This window comes from Scyliorhinus torazame, chromosome 5, assembly GCF_047496885.1.
Source record: "Scyliorhinus torazame isolate Kashiwa2021f chromosome 5, sScyTor2.1, whole genome shotgun sequence".
NCBI lineage: Eukaryota > Metazoa > Chordata > Chondrichthyes > Carcharhiniformes > Scyliorhinidae > Scyliorhinus > Scyliorhinus torazame.
The window spans coordinates 114,726,005-114,747,127 of NC_092711.1; the positions used below are offsets into that span (position 1 = coordinate 114,726,005).

Here is a 21,123-nt window from a genome sequence, read left to right on the forward strand (position 1 = left end):
CCTCTGTGAAATGAATCAAGCTTGCAAGCTAAATAAAATAACTAATGCTGTACCTGCAAATCCATCTCGACTTTTATTGAGGCCAGACTGACGGGTAAAGAAATTTGGGATTTAACAGTTAGCACATTTGCTTCACAGCTCCAGGGTCCCGGGTTTGATTCCCGGCTTGGGTCACTGTCTGTGCGGTGTCTGCGCGTTGTCCCAGTGTCTTCGTGGGTTTCCTCCAGGTGCTCCGGTTTCCCCCCACAGTTCAAAGATGTGCAGGTTAGATGAATTGGCCATGATAAATTGACCTTAGTATCCAAAAAGGTTAGGTGGGGTTATGGGTTAGGTTGGAGGTAACTTGGCTTAAGTAAGGTGCTCTTTGCAAGGGCCGGTGCACTCGATGGGCCAAATGCCCTCCTTCTGCACTGTAAATTCTATGATTCTGTTTCAGTGTGAACTCGCTGGTGTTTCCGCAGACTTGTTTTTCTTTTAAATCTCTTTTCACATTCAGAACATTTAAAAGGTTTCTGATCAGTGTGAACAAGTTGGTGTGAAGTCAGGTCGGATGACCGAGTGAATTTCTTCTCACACATGGGGCAAGTGTACGGTCTCTCCCCAGTGTGAACTCGCTGGTGTTTCAGAAGGTCGGATGAACATGTGAATCTCTTCCCACACATGGAGCAGGTGAACGGCCTCTCCCCAGTGTGAGTCCGTTGATGTGACATTAAATGCTTTTTACTTTTAAAACTCTTCTCACAGTCAGCACATTTAAAAGGTCTCTGATCAGTGTGAACAAATTGGTTTATCACAAGGTCGGATGAACATGTGAATCTCTTCCCACACACGGAGCAGGTGAATGGCCTCTCCCCAGTGTGAGTGCGTTGATGTATCAGTAAATTATTTCTGCTTTTATAGCTCTTCTCACAGTCAGCACATTTAAACGGTCTCTGGTCAGAGTGAACCTGATGGTGAGTCCGGAGGTTTGACAAATCATTAAATCCCTTCCCACATTCCAGACAGGTGAATGGCATCTCCCCAGTGTGAGTGCGTTGATGTGTCAGTAAATTATTTCTGCTTCTAAAGCTCTTCTCACAGTCAGCACATTTAAAAGGTCTCTGATCAGTATGAACAAGTTGGTGTGTCTGGAGGTGAGATGCACAAATGAATCCCTTCCCACACACGGAGCAGGTGAACGGCCTCTCCCCAGTGTGAGTGCGTTGGTGTGTCAGTAAATAATTTCTGCTTTTAAAGCTCTTCTCACAGTCAGCACATTTAAACGGTCTCTCATCAGTATGAACAAGTTGGTGTGTCAGGAGGTGGGATGACAGAGTGAATCCCTTCCCACACACAGAGCAGATGAACGGCCTTTCCCCAGTGTGAATACGTCGATGAGTTTGCATTTCAGACGGAGAATAGCATCCCATCCCACAGTCCCCACATTTCCACGGTTTCTCCATGGTTATTGACAGGTTACCAGGTGTAGGTGGGATGCAGATTTGAGGTCACTGTCAGATCAGCCGTGAAGTTATTAAATGGTGGAACAGGCTCACGGGGCTGAATGTCCAATTGCTGCTTCTTGATTCCTTTGGTGCGAATGTCCTTATGTCTCTCCAACTTGGATCATCAGTTGAAGCCTGAGTACGGTGTCTCCCTGATGTAAATGCTGCAATTTAATTTCATGCTGTGTGATTGGTTAAAGCTCAGTTCCAGCTAACTGTGGAAAATTACTTTGATGTCTGTGTCTCGGTGCTTTTCCAATCACAGTGATTTTTGAATTTTTTCCCGAAAGACAAAACAGACAAACATTTCTCCTTCCACGTTGAAAGGCCGGTCCTGATGAATCAAGTGACTGTCAGATCTCGACATGATGTTTACATCTGCAAATATTCTGTAAAAGGAGATTACATTGAATTACTGTGAATATATAAGACACAAACAGGCCATTCTGTCACAGATTCTGCTGCTGTCCTTACTCGGGCCCCACACCTCAGGAAGGACATACTGGCACTGGAGCGGGTTCAGCGGAGATTCACACGGATGATCCCAGGAATGGTAGGCCTAACATACGATGAACGTCTGAGGATCCTGGGATTATATTCATTGGAGTTTAAGAGATTGAGGGGAGATCTAATAGACACTTACAAGATAATGAATGGCTTAGATAGGGTGGATGTAGAGAAGTTGTTTCCATTAGCAGGGGAGACTAGGACCCGGGGGCACAGCCTTAGAATAAAAGGGAGTCACTTTAGAACAGAGATGAGGAGAAATTTCTTCAGCCAGAGAGTGGTGGGTCTGTGGAATTCATTGCCACAGAGGGCGGTGGAGGCCGGGACGTTAGTGTCTTTAAGACAGAAGTTGATAAATTCTTGATTTCTCGAGGAATTAAGGGCTATGGAGAGAGAGCGGGTAAATGGAGTTGAAATCAGCCATGATTGAATGATGGAGTGGACTCGATGGGCCGAATGCCCTTACTGCCACTCCTATGTCTTATGGTCTTATACATCTCCGACTGTCACACCTATCAAATCTCAGCCTTTCAGCTGATTTTCGATTCCATTTTCTCTCATGTGCTTGTCCCGTTTCCTTTTGAAAACATCTCAGCAGTTTCCTCAACTCCTTCCCATGGTAATGAGTTGCACATTCTGAACATGTGATAAAAAATTTGTCCAAATTGCCCCCTTGGATTTATTCGTAACTATCTTGTAATTATGACTTGTTGTTTATTAATGGTCACTGATTTTGGACTCTCTCACATCGACCCCTCTCAAAAGTACTGATAATTTTAAAGAACTGATAATTTTAAAGATTTCTATCAGGCCACCGCTTAATTGGTTGTTTTCAATAGAAAAAAGGCCCCTCTCCATTTAATCTTTCCTGAGAGCTGTAATCTCATGTTACAAAAGTCATCACTGTCAATGCAGGATAGAAATCAACCTTTCTGTTGGATTGAGTTTTGTGGTAGTATGCATTAGGGGTCATGTGGGACTGGAAGCCCTAATGTCATTGGCTGACGGATCCCGGGTCCTGGTTGGCCGTTGAGCTCTAGCTCCGCCCTGAAGGCGGAGTATAAGAAGCCGGAGTCCTCACCCGCAGGCCATTCTACTATCGAGCTGCGGGGGAACAGACATGCTTAATAAAGCCTCATCGACTTCACTCTATTCGTCTCACGGAGTCTTTGTGCGCTACAATTTATTAAGCGTGCCTAAAAAAAAAAAGGACTATGGAGCTCAGGATCATTCCGGAATGCCTGAGGATCAGCCCCCACGCAGTGAACGTGGCAGCAGCCTTCAAGCACTGGCAGACTTGTTTCGAGGCCTACCTCAGAACGGCCACCGGCCGGGTCACAGAAGACCAAAAACTACAGGTCCTGCACTCGAGGGTGAGCACGGAGATCTTCTCCCTCATCGAAGACTCGGAGGATTTCCAGACGGCGTTTGCAGCACTGAAAAGTCTCTATGTCCGCCCAGTTAACCAAATCTACGCTCGCTACCAGCTCGCGACGAGACGGCAAGGTCCCGGAGAATCGATGGACGAATTCTACGCCGCCCTGCTGATTTTGGGACGAACCTGCAGCTGCCCTTCGGTGAACGCAAATGAACACACGGACATGTTAATGCGCAATGCTTTTGTGGCAGGTATGAATTCCTCCCAAATCCGCCAAAGACTTCTAGAAAGAGAGTCGCTAGGACTCTCAGAGGCCCGGGCCCTAGCAGCCTCCCTAGACGTGGCCGCGCGTAATACCCGCGCCTACGGCCCCGACCGCGCAGCAGCCCATTGGGCTCCGTACGTACCCGTCGCGACAAACCCACCCCCCACCCTCCCCGGACACCCCACAGGCTTGCGCGGTCCAAACGCCAAGTCGCACCGGGGGCGCCCGCTGCTATTTCTGCGGCCAGGCGAAACACCCCCGGCAGCGCTGCCCGGCCCGCGCAGCGATCTGCAAGAGCTGCGGGAAAAAGGGCCATTTCGCGGTTGTGTGCCGGTCCCGTGAGGTCGCCGCTGTCCCGGGAGAACAGGGAGCCCTGCAAGCCGTTTACGCTCCCCACCCGCAGGCGCAGCCGCTCTGGGTCCCGACCACCGCGGTCCCGGGAGAACAGGGAGCCCTGCACGCCGCTTACGATCCCCAACCCCCCCCCCCGCGCACCCCATGTATGACCCGCCGGCGCTACCACTTTGGGTCCCGACCACCACTCCCCACGGAGAAGAGGGAGTTCTGGCCGTCTCTAACGCCCCCCTAACACCCCCCCCCCGCGCCCCACGTCTGACCCGCCGGCGCTACCAACTTGGGTCCCGACCACCGCTGTCCCCGGAGATGAGGGAGCCCCGTGCGGTCCTAACGCTCCCCAACCCCCCCAGCGCCCCATGTGCGACCTGCAGACGCCGCCATTTTGGGTCCCGGCCACCACGAGGGGAGGAAGGGCGCCGCCATCTTGGACCACCCCAAACCTCTACGACGCGTGGGGGTGGCCATTTTGTCCACCCCCGCCACCATCTGCGATGTATGGGGCGGCCATTTTGTCCACCCCCGCCGCCATCTGCGATGCATGGGGGCGGCCATTTTGATCATCCCCGACGCCATCTTGGACGGCAACAACGGACCCCACTCCACTACTACAACCACGTCTCGCTTCAATTACGCTCGATCAAGCTCGGCCCCGGACACTCCAGACGACGACGACAACGGTGCTAATAAACGGCCACGAGACACCATGCCTAGTCGACTCCGGGAGCACGGAGAGCTTTATCCACCCCGACACGGTAAGACGCTGTTCCTTGACCACCTATACCAGCGCACAAAAGATTTCCCTAGCTGCAGGATCCCACTCCGTACAGATCCAAGGATTCTGCATAGTTACCCTAACGGTGCAGGGGAGGGAGTTCAAAAACTACAAACTAAACGTCCTTCCCCAACTCTGCGCCCCCACCTTACTGGGATTAGATTTCCAATGCAATCTACAGAGCCTTACGTTCAAATTCGGCGGCCCAATACCCCCACTCACTATCTGCGGCCTCGCAACCCTCAAGGTGCAACCCCCGTCCTTGTTTGCGAACCTCACCCCGGATTGCAAACCCGTCGCCACTAGGAGCAGACGGTACAGCGCCCAGGACCGGACCTTCATTCGGTCCGAAGTCCAGCGGCTACCAAAGGAGGGCATAATCCAGGCCAGCAATAGTCCCTGGAGAGCGCAGGTGGTAGTAGTGAAGACAGGGGAGAAACAAAGGATGGTCATAGACTATAGCCAGACCATCAACAGGTACACGCAACTAGACGCGTACCCTCGCCCCCGCATATCCGACATGGTCAATCGGATTGCCCAATATAAAGTCTTCTCCACCGTGGACCTCAAGTCCGCCTACCATCAGCTCCCCATCCGCCCAAGTGACCGCAAGTACACAGCCTTCGAGGCAGACGGGCAATTATACCATTTCCTAAGGGTCCCATTTGGCGTCACAAACGGGGTCTCGGTCTTCCAACGGGAGATGGACCGAATGGTTGATCAACATGGGTTGCGGGCCACGTTCCCGTATCTCGACAATGTAACCATCTGCGGCCACGACCAGCAGGACCACGACGCCAACCTCCAAAAATTCCTCCAGACTGCCAAAGCCTTGAACCTCACGTACAACGAGGACAAGTGCGTTTTTAGCACCAATCGGCTAGCCATTCTGGGCTACGTAGTGCGCAATGGGATAATAGGCCCCGACCCCGAACGTATGCGCGCCCTCATGGAATTTCCCCTCGCGCACTGCTCCAAAGCCCTGGGGTTTTTTTCATACTACGCCCAGTGGGTCCCCCAGTACGCAGACAAGGCCCGCCCCCTAATACAGACCACTACCTTCCCTCTGTCGACAGAGGCTTGCCAGGCCTTCAGCCGCATCAAAGCGGATATCGCAAAGGCCACGATGTGCGCCATCGACGAGTCCCTCCCCTTCCAGGTCGAGAGCGACGCCTCAGACGTAGCTCTAGCAGCCACCCTTAACCAAGCGGGCAGACCCGTGGCCTTTTTCTCCCGGACCCTCCACGCCTCAGAAATCCGCCACTCCTCAGTGGAAAAGGAAGCCCAAGCCATAGTGGAAGCTGTGCGACATTGGAGGCATTACCTGGCCGGCAGGAGATTCACTCTCCTCACTGACCAACGGTCGGTAGCCTTCATGTTCGATAATGCACTGCGGGGCAAAATCAAAAACGACAAGATCTTAAGGTGGAGGATCGAGCTCTCCACCTTCAACTACGAGATTTTGTATCGTCCCGGAAAGCTGAACGAGGCGTCCAATGCCCTATCCTGCGGCACATGTGCCAACGCACAAATTAACCGCCTCCAAACCCTCCACGAGGACCTCTGCCACCCGGGGGTCACTCGGTTTTTCCACTTTATCAAGTCCCGCAACCTCCCATACTCTTTAGAGGATGTCCGTACAGTCACAAGGGACTGCCACATCTGCGCGGAATGCAAACCGCAATTTTTCAGTCCGGATGGTGCGCACCTGATTAAGGCTTCCCGCCCCTTTGAACGCCTTAGTCTCGATTTCAAAGGGCCCCTCCCCTCCACCGACCGCAACACATACTTTCTTAATGTGGTGGACGAATACTCCCGCTTCCCATTCGCCATTCCCTGCTCTGACATGACCGCGGCCACAGTCATTAAAGCCCTGAACACCATCTTCACACTGTTCGGTTGCCCCGCATATATCCACAGCGACAGGGGGTCCTCTTTCATGAGTGACGAGCTGCGCCAGTTCCTGCTCAGCAAGGGCATAGCCTCGAGCAGGACGACCAGCTACAACCCCGGGGGAACGGGCAAGTAGAGAGGGAGAACGACACGGTCTGGAAGACCGTCCTACTGGCCCTACGGTCCAGGGACCTCCCAGTTTCACGGTGGCAGGAGGTCCTCCCGGACGCTCTCCACTCCATCCGGTCGCTATTATGTGCGAGCACTAATCAAACGCCTCATGAGCGTCTCCTTGTCTTCCCTAGGAGGTCCTCCTCTGGAACGTCGCTGCCGACCTGGCTGGCGGCCCCAGGAGCCATCTTGCTCCAAAAGCATGTGCGGGCACATAAGGCGGACCCGTTGGTCGAAAGGGTTCACCTCCTCCACGCGAACCCGCAGTACGCTTACGTGGAGTACCCCGACGGCCGACAGGACACGGTCTCCCTGCGGGATCTGGCGCCCGCCGGCAACACACACCCCCCCGACACCATTCACCCAACCCCCCCCCTTCCTGCCACCGCCGCACCCCGCGACCTCCCACTTCCCAGGAGGATCGGTTCCCCTCCCCTCAGGCCCGACCAAGAATAAAGCCCAAGCGGAAACCGTAAGGATCCCGGAGACGACAACACCGGTACAAGCACCACCACCACCACCGGGGCCGCGGCGATCGACACGGACGACCAGACCGCCCGACCGACTCGTGGCGTCGATCTAAATCAATGTATGGACTTTTCACAAGAACATTTTGCTTTTCTCCCGATACCTTCTGTAAATAGTTGAAACAGGACAAAATTGTACAATACTGTATTGCCATGTGACTGTTTTTTCCTCCCAGGACCAGCCCTGTAAACCCTTACCACCATACGAAGCATCACCCCGCCGGGTTCATTTTTGACAAGGATTGAGTTTTGTGATAGTATGTATTAGGGGTCATGTGGGACTGGAAGCCCTAATGTCATTGGCTGACAGATCCCGGGTCCTGGTTGGCCGTTGACCTCTAGCTCCGTCCTGAAAGCGGAGTATAAGAAGCCGGAGTCCTCCCCCGCAGGCCATTCTACTATTGAGCTGCGGGGGAACAGACACGCTTAATAAAGCCTCATCGACTTCACTCTATTCGTCTCACGGAGTCTTTGTGCGCTACAAGTTTATGATGCGTAACTTCTCCAATTCTAACCCCCTGTAAAAGGAGTTTACAATAGTGTACAACAGGCAATTCTAGTTTCTCTGGAACATTTTTTCCTCTCTTGTTCCCCCAAAGCTGGAAATCCCCATCCCACACAGTCTCCCTCCTCCCTGGGCTGAAATCCAAACCCATCTCACCATCGGCACCATTTCTTTCCTCCACTCTGTTTCTCCCTCCCTCTCCTCTGCCTGGTTTCAGTTCTCCAGCTCCTGTCTGCAGACTGACAATAAAATCAATGGGTCCTATTGGGGGCTTGGGGCCTCCAGCGGGTGTTTGTGAATCCTCCCCGCCCACCTGCCAGGGTTTCCTTCCTTGCCAGAGATGAGTCCTCATTGATTTGAGTAAAAAGTGGAAGCTCTTATTTCTTATCGCCCCTCCCCCATCCTCTGATGTGAACCATCCTCCAGTGTCTGAAGCAGGATGGTGCCCGTTAACCTGGGCCTGTTCCCGGGAGGGAGAAGCTCCGCAGCTGCAAACCAGGGAGCTGACAATGATGGTGAAGGGTTTGCTCCAGCTCACAATGCCCGGGGACTGATTGACGGCAGGTTCGGACCAATCGGGAGAGGAGGCGTGGCTGAGGGACCGAAAGAGAGCGGCTGGTCCTCCAACCAACCAGAATGAATGGGAGGCGGGGCAACGCAGGGGCGCTCGCTCCGTGCGCATGCGCCCTGCCCCACACTTCGTCCACCCAGGCCTGTGTTGGGGAAAAGCCCGAGCAGCTTTCGCCGGTTCAGCTGCTGTATCCGAGCTTCGTATTCGGGGCTTGGAGCCTGAACGGAGTTTTTATGAAGCCGCCGGCACATCCGCCGCCTCAATCCCTCCCTCATGACTTACCCGGCGGTAGCAGATCGGACTGAGAATTTCCGCACAACCGTCTCAACCGGAGCTACTCCAGGCACTGCGCATGCTCCAGCCCACCATGCCCTGGGAGTGATTGACGGCAGCTCCGGGCCATTTGGAGTAGGGGGCGGGACTGGAGAACAGAGCGGGAGCAGCTGGTCCCCCAACCAATCGGAGTGAATGAGGGGCGGGGCTCAGCCCGGATCTCCCTCATTGGCTGAAACTCTGCATCATTTTGAAAGTTGATTTGTCTCAACTCCAGGAGAAAACTGGAGCTTTGTATTTGTGGCTTTAAACAGATTCTTCATGTTGTTCCAGGAAAGTGGGGCCTGTGGAATGTCAGGTTTTACACAGCACACCGTCAGCCTGCAGTTTCGCGCTGGGTAAAGAATCTGCAAACAAGGCAAGAGAATAAACAATTAATGGTCGGACCCTAGAGGATCAGAGGGACCTTGGTGGGCATATCCATCGGTCCTTGAAGACAGGAGGACAGGTAGATAGGGGGATTAAAAAGCAATATGGAATCCTTGCCTTTATTAACTGAGGCATAGACTATAAGAGCAGGGAGGTTATGATGGGGCTGTAAAAAATGCTGGTTAAACCACAGCTGGAGTAGTGTGTGCAGTTCTGGAAGGAAGTGATTGCAATTGAGAGGATGCAGAGTAGATTCACCAGGATGGCCTGGGCTGGAGTATTTCAGCAAGCAAGAGAGACTGGATCGGCTGGGATTGTTTTCCTTGGAGCAGAGAAGGCTGAGGGGGACCTGATTGAGGTATATAAAATTATTGAGTGAATTAGTGGTGAATAGATGGGATGAATAGGAAGGAATCTTTCCTCTGAGTGGAAGGGTCAATAACCAGTGGGCATAGAAGGGAACTTTCCCCTGACCGGAGGGGTCAATAAGCAGGTGCATAGATTTCAGGTAATGGCAGGAGGTTTATAGGAGATGCGAAGAAAAACTTCTTCACCCAGAGGGTGGTGGGAATCTGGAACTCACTGTCTGAAAGTGTGGTAGAGAATGTAAACTTCACAACATTTAAGAAGTATTTAGATGAGCATTTGAAATGCCATTGCATGGAAGGCTACGGACTAAGTGCTGGAAAATGGGATTAGAGTAAATAGGTGCTTGATGGCTGGTGGAGACCCGATGGGTCAAAGCGCCTCTTTCACTCCTGGAAAAACTCTCTGACTCAAATCGTACCATTCAAATCAATGGAATTCTCAGGAACCACATTGGGGAGGAAGGTTGCTTACACCTAATGATAAGCAGCACACGCACAAGCAGCAAGACACATAACTTTGGTCAGACAAGATTTTCCCATTTGAAATCCATATTGACTATTCATTGTTATGTTTAACTTTTCCAGATTTTAAAAGTTCCCTCCTTTACTCAGGATTCGATTATTTACCAATGTGCAGCTAATTGTTTCATAATTTCCTGGGCATGTTCTGGCCACCATTTTAATTATAGGAATTACATTACTGAGCTGCCAGTCTTTTAGAACTGAACCTTTTTAATGAATTATTAAATTTGAGCAGTAATGTCCCTCCCTGCGAATCTTTTAAAATACATGGATGTAATCCATTCAGATCAGGGGCTTTATCCCCTTTGAGTTTGATTAGTGCAATCAATAATCACCTTATCATTCAATGTCCTGTTGACCTGTTCTCTCTCCCTGGGAAACAATGATGCAAAGTAATTATTTAATATTTCTGTTATTTCTCCATCGTTCCTGGTGATCTTCTCCTGTCTGAACCTTAATGCTCCCTCAATGCTCCTTCATGCTTCACAGCACCAGGGTCCCAGTTCGATTCCCGGCTTGGGTCGCTGTCTGTGCGGAGTCTGCATGTTCTCCCTGTGTCTGTGTGGGTTCCCTCCGGGTGCTCCGGTTTCCTTCCACAAGTCCCGAAAGACGTGCTGTTAGGCAATTTGGACATTCTGAATTCTCCCTCAGTGTACCCGAACAGGCACCAAAATGTGGTGATGAGGGGCATTTCACAGTAACTTCATTGCAGTGTTAATTTAAGTCCCTATGTGACAATAAAGATTATTATTATTTACTTTCCTCCTAATGTTAACTGGCTGGAGTTTAATCTTCAAGATATATGTTGGTTTTTGTGATGGCAGGGTCCCTTTTTAAAAGCATCATCTGTGATCTTATCCTTCGATTTAAGACCTCCCAAAGAAACTGATGAACAATAAAATTATGAATTTTTACTTCAGTCCTAAGTTGTTTTTGTAAAAAACTCTGCAATTCAGTGCCTGAACGCTTCCTCTGATTAACATCTCCAATTAGAAAATGCTGATCAATCCTCACCGACAATCCTTACTGACTGACACATTCTTCACGGTGCCACCTCCATTATGAAAGTAAATTATCAAAGAAAATATAACAGGTCAATATTTTACAAGAACATCAATAAAACAAAAAATAATAATCTTTATTGACATCAGTAGGCTTACATTAACACTGCAATGAAGTTACTGTGAAAATCTCCAAGGCGCCACACTCCGGCACCTGTTCAGGTGAAAGCTCAATTCTCCTAACAAGCACGTCTTTTGGGGAGAACGTACAGACTGCATAGGCAGTGACCCAAGCGGGAATCGAACCCGGGACCCTGGTGCTGTGAAGCAACAGTGCTAATCACTGTGCTACCGTGCCACCCTAATGATAATGTTTGATGCACATGTTGTCACGATAGTGACCAATTAGCAGCAACCTCTTCCCAGTCATTATGATCAATGCTTATTGCATAAGTGGAGAATGAACAGGAGTGGAGTAAATTCAGAGACAGGCAATGCAGCACCCAGTTATTAGCCTTGACCAGAACATCAGCTTTCTCAGCATTGTTTCTCCAGCGTTATTAAAGCTCCCGAATGTCTCACAGGAAGATCCTGGTGCATCCTCGGCCACCAATAGTAATTATATATAAAATCTAGGATTTGAAATACGTGAAGATTGGAGGTATGATCAATAAGTCTGCAGATGGAAAATTGTTGGTGTGGGAACTAGCGAGGACAAAAGCCTTAAATCACAGGATGATACAGATGGGCTGGTCATATGGGGGCAGAACAGTCGCAAATGGAATTTAACCAGGAAACCATGGCTCTTGTACAAAGTCAGTACAGACATGACAAGACCATAAGACATCGGAGCGGAAGTAAGGCCATTCGGCCCATCGAGTCCACTCCACCATTCAATCATGGCTGATTTCAACTCCATTTACCCACTCTCTCTCCAGAGCCCTTAATTCCTCTAGAAATCAAGAATTTATCAACTTCTGTCTTAAAGACACTCAACGTCCCGGCCTCCACCGCCCTCTGTGGCAATGAATTCCACAGACCCACCACTCTCTGGCTGAAGAAATTTCTCCTCATCTCTGTTCTAAAGTGACTCCCTTTTATTCTAAGGCTGTGCCCCCGGGTCCTAGTCTCCCCTGCTAATGGAAACAACTTCCCTACATCCACCCTATCTAAGCCATTCATTATCTTGTAAGTTTCTATTAGATCTCCCCTCAACCTCCTAAACTCCAATGAATATAATCCCAGGATCCTCAGACGTTCATCGTATGTGAGGCCTACCATTCCTGGGATCATCCGTGTGAATCTCCGCTGGACCCGCTCCAGTGCCAGTATGTCCTTCCTGAGGTGTGGGGCCCAAAATTGCTCACAGTATTCTAAATGGGGCCTAACTAATGCTTTATAAAGCTTCAGAAGTACATCCCTGCTTTTATATTCCAAGCCTCTTGAGATGAATGACAACATTGCATTTGCTTTCTTAATTACAGACACAACCTGCAAGTTTACCTTTAGAGAATCCTGGACTTGGACTCCCAAGTCCCTTTGCACTTCAGCATTATGAATTTTGTCACCGTTTAGAAAATAGTCCATGCCTCTATTCTTTTTTCCAAAGTGCAAGACCTCGCACTTGCCCACGTTGAATTTCATCAGCCATTTCTTGGACCACTCTCCGAAACTGTCCAAATCTTTCTGCAGCCTCCCCACCCCCTCCATACTACCTACCCCTCCCCCTATCTTTGTATCATTGGCAAACTTAGCCAGAATGCCCCCAGTCCCATCATCTAGATCGTTAATATATACAGAGAACAGCTGTAGCCCCAACACTGAACCCTGCGGGACAGCACTCGTCACCAGTTGCCATTCCGAAAAAGAACCTTTTATTCGAACTCTCTGCCTTCTGCCTGACAGCCAATCGTCAATCCATGTTAGTACCTTGCCTCGAATACCATGGGCCCTTATTTTACTCAGCAGTCTCCCGTGCGGCACCTTATCAAAGGCATTTTGGAAGTCAAGATAGATAACATCCATTGGCTCTCCTTGGTCTAACCTATTTGTTATCTCTTCAAAGAACTCTAACAGGTATGTCAGGCACGACCTTCCCTTACTAAATCCATGCTGACTTGTCCTAATCCGACCCTGCACTTCCAAGAATTTAGAAATCTCATCCTTAACAATGGATTCTAGAATCTTGCCAACAACCGAGGTTAGGCTAATTGGCCTATAATTTTCCATCTTTTTCCTTGTTCCCTTCTTGAACAGGGGGGTTACAACAGCGATTTTCCAATCCTCTGGGACTTTCCCTGACTCCAGTGACTTTTGAAAGATCAGAACTAACGCCTCCACTATTTCTTCAGCTATCTCCTTTAGAACTCTAGGATGTAGCCCATCTGGGCCCGGAGATTTATCAATTTGTAGACCTCTTAGTTTCTCTAGCACTTTCTCCTTTGTGATGGCTACCATATTCAACTCTGCCCCCTGACTCTCCAGAATTGTTGGGATATTACTCATGTCTTCTACTGTGAAGACTGACGCAAAGTACTTATTTAGTTCCTCAGCTATTTCCTTGTCTCCCATCACAAAATTACCAGCGTCATTTTGGAGCGGCCCAATGTCAACTTTTGCCTCCCGTTTGTTTTTAATGTATTTAAAGAAACTTTTACTATCATTCCTAATGTTACTGGCTAGCCTACCTTCATATTTGTTCCTCTCTTTCCTTATTTCTCTCTTTGTTATCCTCTGTTTGTTTTTGTAGCCTTCCCAATCTTCTGACTTCCCACTACTCTTTGCCACATTATAGGCTTTCTCTTTTGCTTTGATGCATTCCCTAACTTCCTTTGTCAGCCATGGCTGCCTAATCCCCCCTCTGATAACCTTTCTTTTCTTTGGGATGAACCTCTGTACTGTGTCCTCAATTACTCCCAGAAACTGCTGCCATTGCTGTTCTACTGTCTTTCCCACTAGGCTCTGCTCCCAGTCGATTTTCGTCAGTTCCTCCCTCATGCCCCTGTAGTTCCCTTTATTTAACTGTAACACCTTTACATCTGATTCTACCTTCTTTCTTTCAAATTGGAGATTGAATTCTACCATATTATGATCACTGCCTCCTAAGTGCTCCCTTACTTTACGATCTTTAATCAAGTCTGGCTTATTACATAACACTAAGTCCAGAATGGCCTGTTCCCTCGTGGCTCCGTCACAAGCTGTTCCAAAAAGCCCTCCTCTAAACATTCAATGAATTCCCTTTCCTTGGGTCCACTGGCAGCATTATTTACCCAGTCCACCTGCATATTGAAGTCCCCCATGATCACTGTGACCTTGCCTTTCTGAAATGCACTTTCTATTTCGTGGTGCATTTTGTGCCCCCGGTCCTGACCACTGTTAGGAGGCCTGTACATAACTCCCATTATGTTTTTTTTGCCTTTGTAGTTCCTCAACTCTACCCACACAGACTCCACATCATCTGACCCTATATCGTTTAGTGCAATTGATTTAATTTCATTCCTAATTAACAAGGCAACCCCGCCCCCTCTGCCCACCTCTCTGTCTTTTCGATAGGTTGTGAATCCCTGGATGTTTAAATGCCAGTCCTGAACCCCCTGCAACCATGTCTCTGTGATGCCTACCACATCATACCTGCCAGTCACAATCTGGGCCACAAGCTCATCTACCTTGTTCCATACACTGCGCGCATTTAAATATAGCACCTTTAATTCTCTATTGACCGTCCCTTTTGGTTTTCTTAGTGTGGTGGACCTTGGTTTACTGAGCCTTTCCATACACTGTGTCATATTTTGTGGGATGGGGACTATCATAACCTCTCCTGAGTTTTGTCTTTTCGTGCTTTTTTGTATTCCTAAGCAGCTACGCTTCCCATTGATTACTTCACCTTTTGGTTCCCTGACTTTCCCTCCCCCCCCCCCCCCCCCCCCCCCAATCTTTAGTTTAAAGTCCTATTGACCACCCTATTTATTCTTTTCGCCAGAACACTGGTCATGATCAAGATGATGTGCCGAGTGTCTTCCATCTGTGCTGGATAATTCTAGAAAACACTGAACATTCAGTATGACGAGCAAGAGGGAAGAAGATGGAGGAATTACTGATTCTCGAATTGAACCCAGGAAGAGTTTGCATCTTCTGGGGAAGAGAAAGGAAGAACCCATTGGGGATAAAAACCTTTAAGTGCTGCATTATTCCACAGGAGAGCAGCATTTAATCATTTTGAGAAATGAAGAATAGCAGAATATCCATTGACAATAATTTGTTTGATTATTTTCGCAGTTGGTAACCCAAGTTATTTTGCATTAACTGTTTCAATGGTGCGGCTATTACCCAACATTCCCTGCGTCTGTGAATGTACCCGATTCATTCCACGGAGCCCAGTGCGCGGACGCAATGCTGGGCTGTATCTGGAGCATGCGCAATGTCACTGCTCGGAGGCCTGCGAGCCCGGAATAAGACTCTGCAAATCCCACGTTTGCAAGTGCGGAGCTTTTATCCGGTATCAGGCCCAGTTCCACGGCCACCATCTTTGTTTAGCGGAGCGGCTAAGGGGCCATCTTGATGACGTAACAGAGGCGGTGCTTCAGGGTCCCGGTGACCAGGAGAGAAAATCATTGTCTCGATGATTGACAGGCCCCTCCAGAGGGGGGAGGTGTTACTTCCATGTGTAGCAATCCGAAGAACAGAAGAAGAATAACATCAGAATTAGCAGCAGGAGTAGGCCATTCGGCCTATTGACCCTGCTCTGTCATTCAATAAACGCTGATCCGAATGTGCCATTAATTACATTTTCCTGTCTGCCCCCAAAACCTTTGACCCCCCAGTAGATAAAAAAAAGACGAACTCAGCTTTGAGTATATTCAGTGACCCAGCGCCACTGCTCTCTGGGAAAGAGAATTCCACAAACTCAGCTTTGACAAAGAGTCATCCAGGCTCAAAACGTTAGCTCCCTTTTCTCTCCACAGATACTGTCAGACCTGCCGAGATTGTCCAGTATTTACTGTTTTTGTTTCAGATTCCAGCATCCGCAGTAATTTGCTTTCATCCACAGACTGATGAGCCTCTGAGGGAAGACATTTCTCCTTATCTCAGTGTCAAATTGAAGAACTCTTATCTTTAAACTGTCCCCCTTAGTTCCTGAATCCCCATGTGGGAAAATATTCTTTCATCAAAACCCCTCAGAATCTTAGATGTTTCAATAAGATCACCTCTCATTCTTCTAAACTCCATCAGGTACAGACCAATCAGGTTCAATCTTGCTCCATAAAACAAACTCTCCTAACCCAGAAATCAGACTTGTGAAACTTCACTGAACTGCCTCCAAAGCAACTTCAAAACCAAGGTGGGATTAAAGCCCATTGGACTGCTTGTTTGCTGGCCCCCTCCCGGGTTGACGGCCTGGCCCAGTCTTACCAACTGATAACATCTGCCTTTAGCAAGGACACAACCCACCTTATTCTAACCAGTGTGCTTGTTCCGGGGCAGGGGGATTGAGTGGGCAGTGTGTTTGCTGAGCCTCCTCCCGGCCTGAAGACTCCACAGGAGCAGGGAGGAGGTGGATTCCATTGGGTGGTTGTTCCAGGGTGGGAGCACGGACTGTGTTTTTACTGAGTCCTACTTTGGCCGAAGACCTCGCGAACCAGCACCACTTACCTCCTTGTGAACCTGCTTCTGGGCTTGGCGAAGCGCGTCATTTCTAGCTCCAGGCAGCGGGCAACCGAGGGGGTCATCTGATCAGACTGTTTTCCTCTTTTCCATGGCTACATTCGCAGCTGGGTGTCCCTAGAAAGGGAGCTGCAGTGTCCATGGGCACCATCAAAGCCTGCCATGCCCGGTGGGCACCGCAGGGGTTGGGGTGCTTTATTGACCCCTTTAAATGCACTCTCATTAGATGTTTTTAAGTTTCTGCTGGTCTTTGTTACGTTCGGGCAGTGCCCCTAACGGGAGCGGCCCTTTTTGCTTTGTCCCTAAGTTTGTTTCCTTTGTTCTATTTTGTTGGTGGACCTCAAAAGAGTGGCCAATCCACCTGGCCTGCACATCTTTGGGTTGTGGGTGTGAGACCCACGGAGACATGGGGAGAATGTGCAAACTCCACAAGGCAGTGACCCGGGGCCGGGATCGAACCTTGGTCCTCAGCACCGTGAGGCAGCAGTGCTAACCACTGCCACCATGCCATTCTTTGTCATGATGGTTCCATTCCTATTTTATCACACACCTCCCAGTGACACCCATTGCAACACAGAGACTTCAAAATATCAATGCTATCTTGCATCTTGCCCTCCTATTAGCGTCTAATGATAACAGTAACAGAGTAACACACACCAGAATTGGAATATCAGATAGGTTGTTGTCTAATAATAATAGTGACAGAGTAACAGACATCAGATTTGGAATAACAGACAGGTTATTGTCTAATTATGACAGAGTTTCGGGGGTGGCTCGGTAGTTAGCACTGTTGCCTCAAGCATCAGGTACCTGGGTTTGATTCCGACCTTGGGTCACTGTCTGTGTGGACAAACAACAAAGAACAAAGAAATGTACAGCACAGGAACAGGCCCTTCGGTCCTCCAAGCCCGTGCCGACCATGCTGCCCGACTAACTACAATCTTCTACACTTCCTGGGTCCGTATCCCTCTATTCCCATCCTATTCATGTATTTGTCAAGATGCCCCTTAAATGTCACTATCGTCCCTGCTTCCACCACCTCCTCCGGTAGCGAGTTCCAGGCACCCACTACCCTCTGCGTAAAAAACTTGCCTCGTACATCTACTCTAAACCTTGCCCCTCTCACCTTAAACCTATGCCCCCTAGTAATTGACTCCTCTACCCTGGGGAAAAGCCTCTGACTATCCACTCTGTCCATGCCCCTCATAATTTTGTCGGCCTCTATCAGGTCTCCCCTCAACCTCCTTCGTTCCAGTGAGAACAAACCAAGTTTATTCAACCGCTCCTCATAGCTAATGCCCTCCATACCAGGCAACATTCTGGTAAATCTCTTCTGCACCCTCTCTAAAGCCTCCACATCCTCCTGGTAGTGTGGCGACCAGAATTGAACACTATACTCCAAGTGTGGCCTAACTAAGGTTCTGTACAGCTGCAACATGACTTGCCAACTCTTATACTCAATGCCCCGGCCAATGAAGGCAAGCATGCCGTATGCCTTCTTGACTACCTTCTCCACCTGTGTGCCCCTTTCAGTGATCTGTGGACCTGTACTCCTAGATCTCTTTGACTTTAAATACTCTTGAGGGTTCTATCATTCACTGTATATTCTCTACCTGCATTACACCTTCCAAAATGCATTACCTCACATTTGTCCGGATTAAACTCCATCTGCCATCTCTCCGCCCAAGTCTCCAAACAATCTAAATCCTGCTGTATCCTCTGACAGTCCCCATCGGTATCCGCAATTCCACCAACCTTTGTGTCATCTGCAAACTTACTAATCAGACCAGTTAAATTTTCTCCAAATCATTTATATATACTACAAACATCAAAGGTCCCAGCACTGATCCCTGTGGAACACCACTGATCACAGCCCTCCAATTAGAAAAGCATCCTTCCATTGCTACTCTCTGCCTTCTATGACCTAGCCAGTTCTGTATCCACCTTGCCAGCTCACCCCTGATCCTGTGTGACTTCACCTTTTGTACTAGTCTACCATGAGGGACCTTGTCAAAGGCCTTACTGAAGTCCATATAGACAACATCCAATGCCCTACCTGCATCAATCATCTTAGTGACCTCCTCGAAAAACTCTTATCAAGTTAGTGAGACATGACCTCCCCTTCACAAAACCATACTGCCTCTCACTAATACGTCCATTTGCTTCCAAATGGGAGTAGATACTGTCTCGAAGAATTCTCTCCAGTAATTTCCCTACCACTGAAGTAAGGCTCACCGGCCTGTAGTTCCCTGGATTATCCTTGCCACCCTTCTTAAACAGAGGGACAACATTGGCTATTCTCCAGTCCTCCGGGACATCCCCTGAAGACAGTGAGGATCCAAAGATTTCTGTCAACGCCTCAGCAATTTCCTCTCCAGCCTCCTTCAGTATTCTGGGGTAGATCCCATCAGGCCCTGGGGACTTATCTACCTTAATATTTTTTAAGAAACTCAACACCTCGTCTTTTTGGATCTCAATGTGACCCAGGCTATCTACACACCCTTCTCCAGACTCAAATCTACCAATTCCTTCTCTTTGGTGAATACTGATGCAAAGTATTCATTTAGTACCTCGCCCATTTCCTCTGGCTCCACACATAGATTCCCTTGCCTATCCTTCAGTGGGCCAACCCTTTCCATGGCTACGCTCTTGCTTTTTATGTACGTGTAAAAAGCCTTGGGATTTTCCTTAACCCTATTTGCCAATGACTTTTCGTGACCCCTTCTAGCCCTCCTGATTCCTTGCTTAAGTTCCTTCCTACTTTCCTTATATTCCACGCAGGCTTCGTCTGTTCCCAGCCTTTTAGCACTGACAAATGCCTCCTTTTTCTTTTTGACGAGGCCTACAATATCTCTCGTTATCCAAGGTTCCCGAAAATTGCCGTATTTATCCTTCTTCCTCACAGGAACATGCCGGTCCTGAATTCCTTTCAACTGACACTTGAAAGCCTCCCACAGGTCAGATGTTGATTTGCCCTCAAACATCCGCCCCCAATCTATGTTCTTCAGTTCCCGCCTAATATTGTTATAATTAGCCTTCCCCCAATTTAGCACATTCATCCTAGGACTACTCTTATCCTTGTCCACCAGTACTTTAAATCTTACTGAATTGTGGTCACTGTTACCGAAATGCTCCTCGACTGAAACATCTACCACCTGGCCGGGCTCATTCCCCAATACCAGGTCCAGTACCACCCCTTCCCTAGTTGGACTGTCTACATATTGTTTTAAGAAGCCCTCCTGGATGCTCCTTACAAACTCCGCCCCGTCTAAGCCCCTGGCACTAAGTGAGTCCCAGTCAATATTGGGGAAGTTGAAGTCTCCCATCACCTTAACCCTGTTGTTTTTACTCTTTTCCAAAATCCGTCTACCTATCTGCTCCTCTATCTCCTGCCGGCTGTTGGGAGGCCTGTAGTAAACCCCCAACATTGTGACTGCACCCTTCTTATTCCTGATCTCTACCCATATAGCCTCACTGCCCTCTGAGGTGTCCTCCTGCAGTACAGCTGTGATATTCTCCCTAACCAGTAGCGCAACTCTGCCTCCCCTTTTACATCCCCCTCTATCCCGCCTGAAACATCTAAATCCTGGAACGTTTAGCTGCCACTCCTGCCCTTCCCTCAACCAGGTCTCTGTAATGGCAACAACATCATAGTTCCAAGTACTAATCCAAGCTCTAAGTTCATCTGCCTTACCCGTAATACTTCTTGCATTAAAACATATGCACTTCAGGCCACCAGACCCGCTGTGTTCAGCAACTTCTCCCTGTCTGCTCTGCCTCAGAGCCCCACTGTCCCTATTCCCTAGTTCTCCCTCAATGCTCTCACCTTCTGACCTATCCCTCCCGTGCCCACCCCCCTGCCATATTAGTTTAAACCCTCCCGTGTGACACTAGCAAACCTCGCGGCCAGGATATTTATGCCTCTCCGGTTTAGATGCAACCCATCCTTCTTATATAGGTCACACCTGCCCCGGAAGAGTTCCCAGTGGTCCAGATAACGGAAACCCTCCCTCCTACACCAGCTGTTTAGCCACGTGTTTAGCTGCTCTGTCTTCCTATTTCTAGCCTCACTGGCACGTGGCACAGGGAGTAATCCCGAGATTACAACCCTAGAGGTCCTGTCTTTTAACTTTCTGCCTAGCTCCCTGAACTCCTGCTGCAGGACCTCATGCCCCTTCCTGCCTATGCCGTTAGCACTAATATGTACAACGACCTCTGCCTGTTTGCTCTCCCCCTTCAGGATGCCCTCTACCCGTTCGGAGACATCCTGGACCCTGGCACCAGGGAGGCAACATCCCATCCTGGAGTCTCTTTCACGTCCACAGAAGCGCCTATCTGTGCCCCTGACTATATTGTCCCCTATTACTATTGCTCTTCTGCGCTTTGACCCTCCCTTCTGAACATCAGAGCCAGCCATGGTGCCACTGCTCTGGCTGCTG

General features: G+C 49.1%; 2 protein-coding genes across 2 annotated transcripts in view; one reads left to right on the forward strand and one right to left on the reverse strand.

Annotated features, from left to right (window-relative positions):
- LOC140419508 (uncharacterized) overlaps window positions 1-21,123 on the forward strand; it is a 46,132-nt gene that overhangs the window by 15,441 nt on the left and 9,568 nt on the right. The gene's annotated exons all lie outside the window — the stretch shown is intronic.
- On the reverse strand, window positions 51-8,907 carry LOC140419512 (uncharacterized). The gene is made up of 2 exons (XM_072503408.1): window positions 8,713-8,907; window positions 51-1,873 (listed from the first exon to the last, which is right to left on the reverse strand). The coding sequence occupies exon 2, from the start codon at window positions 1,440-1,442 to the stop codon at window positions 420-422; it is 1,023 nt and encodes a 340-aa protein (XP_072359509.1). The 5' UTR covers window positions 1,443-1,873; window positions 8,713-8,907; the 3' UTR covers window positions 51-419.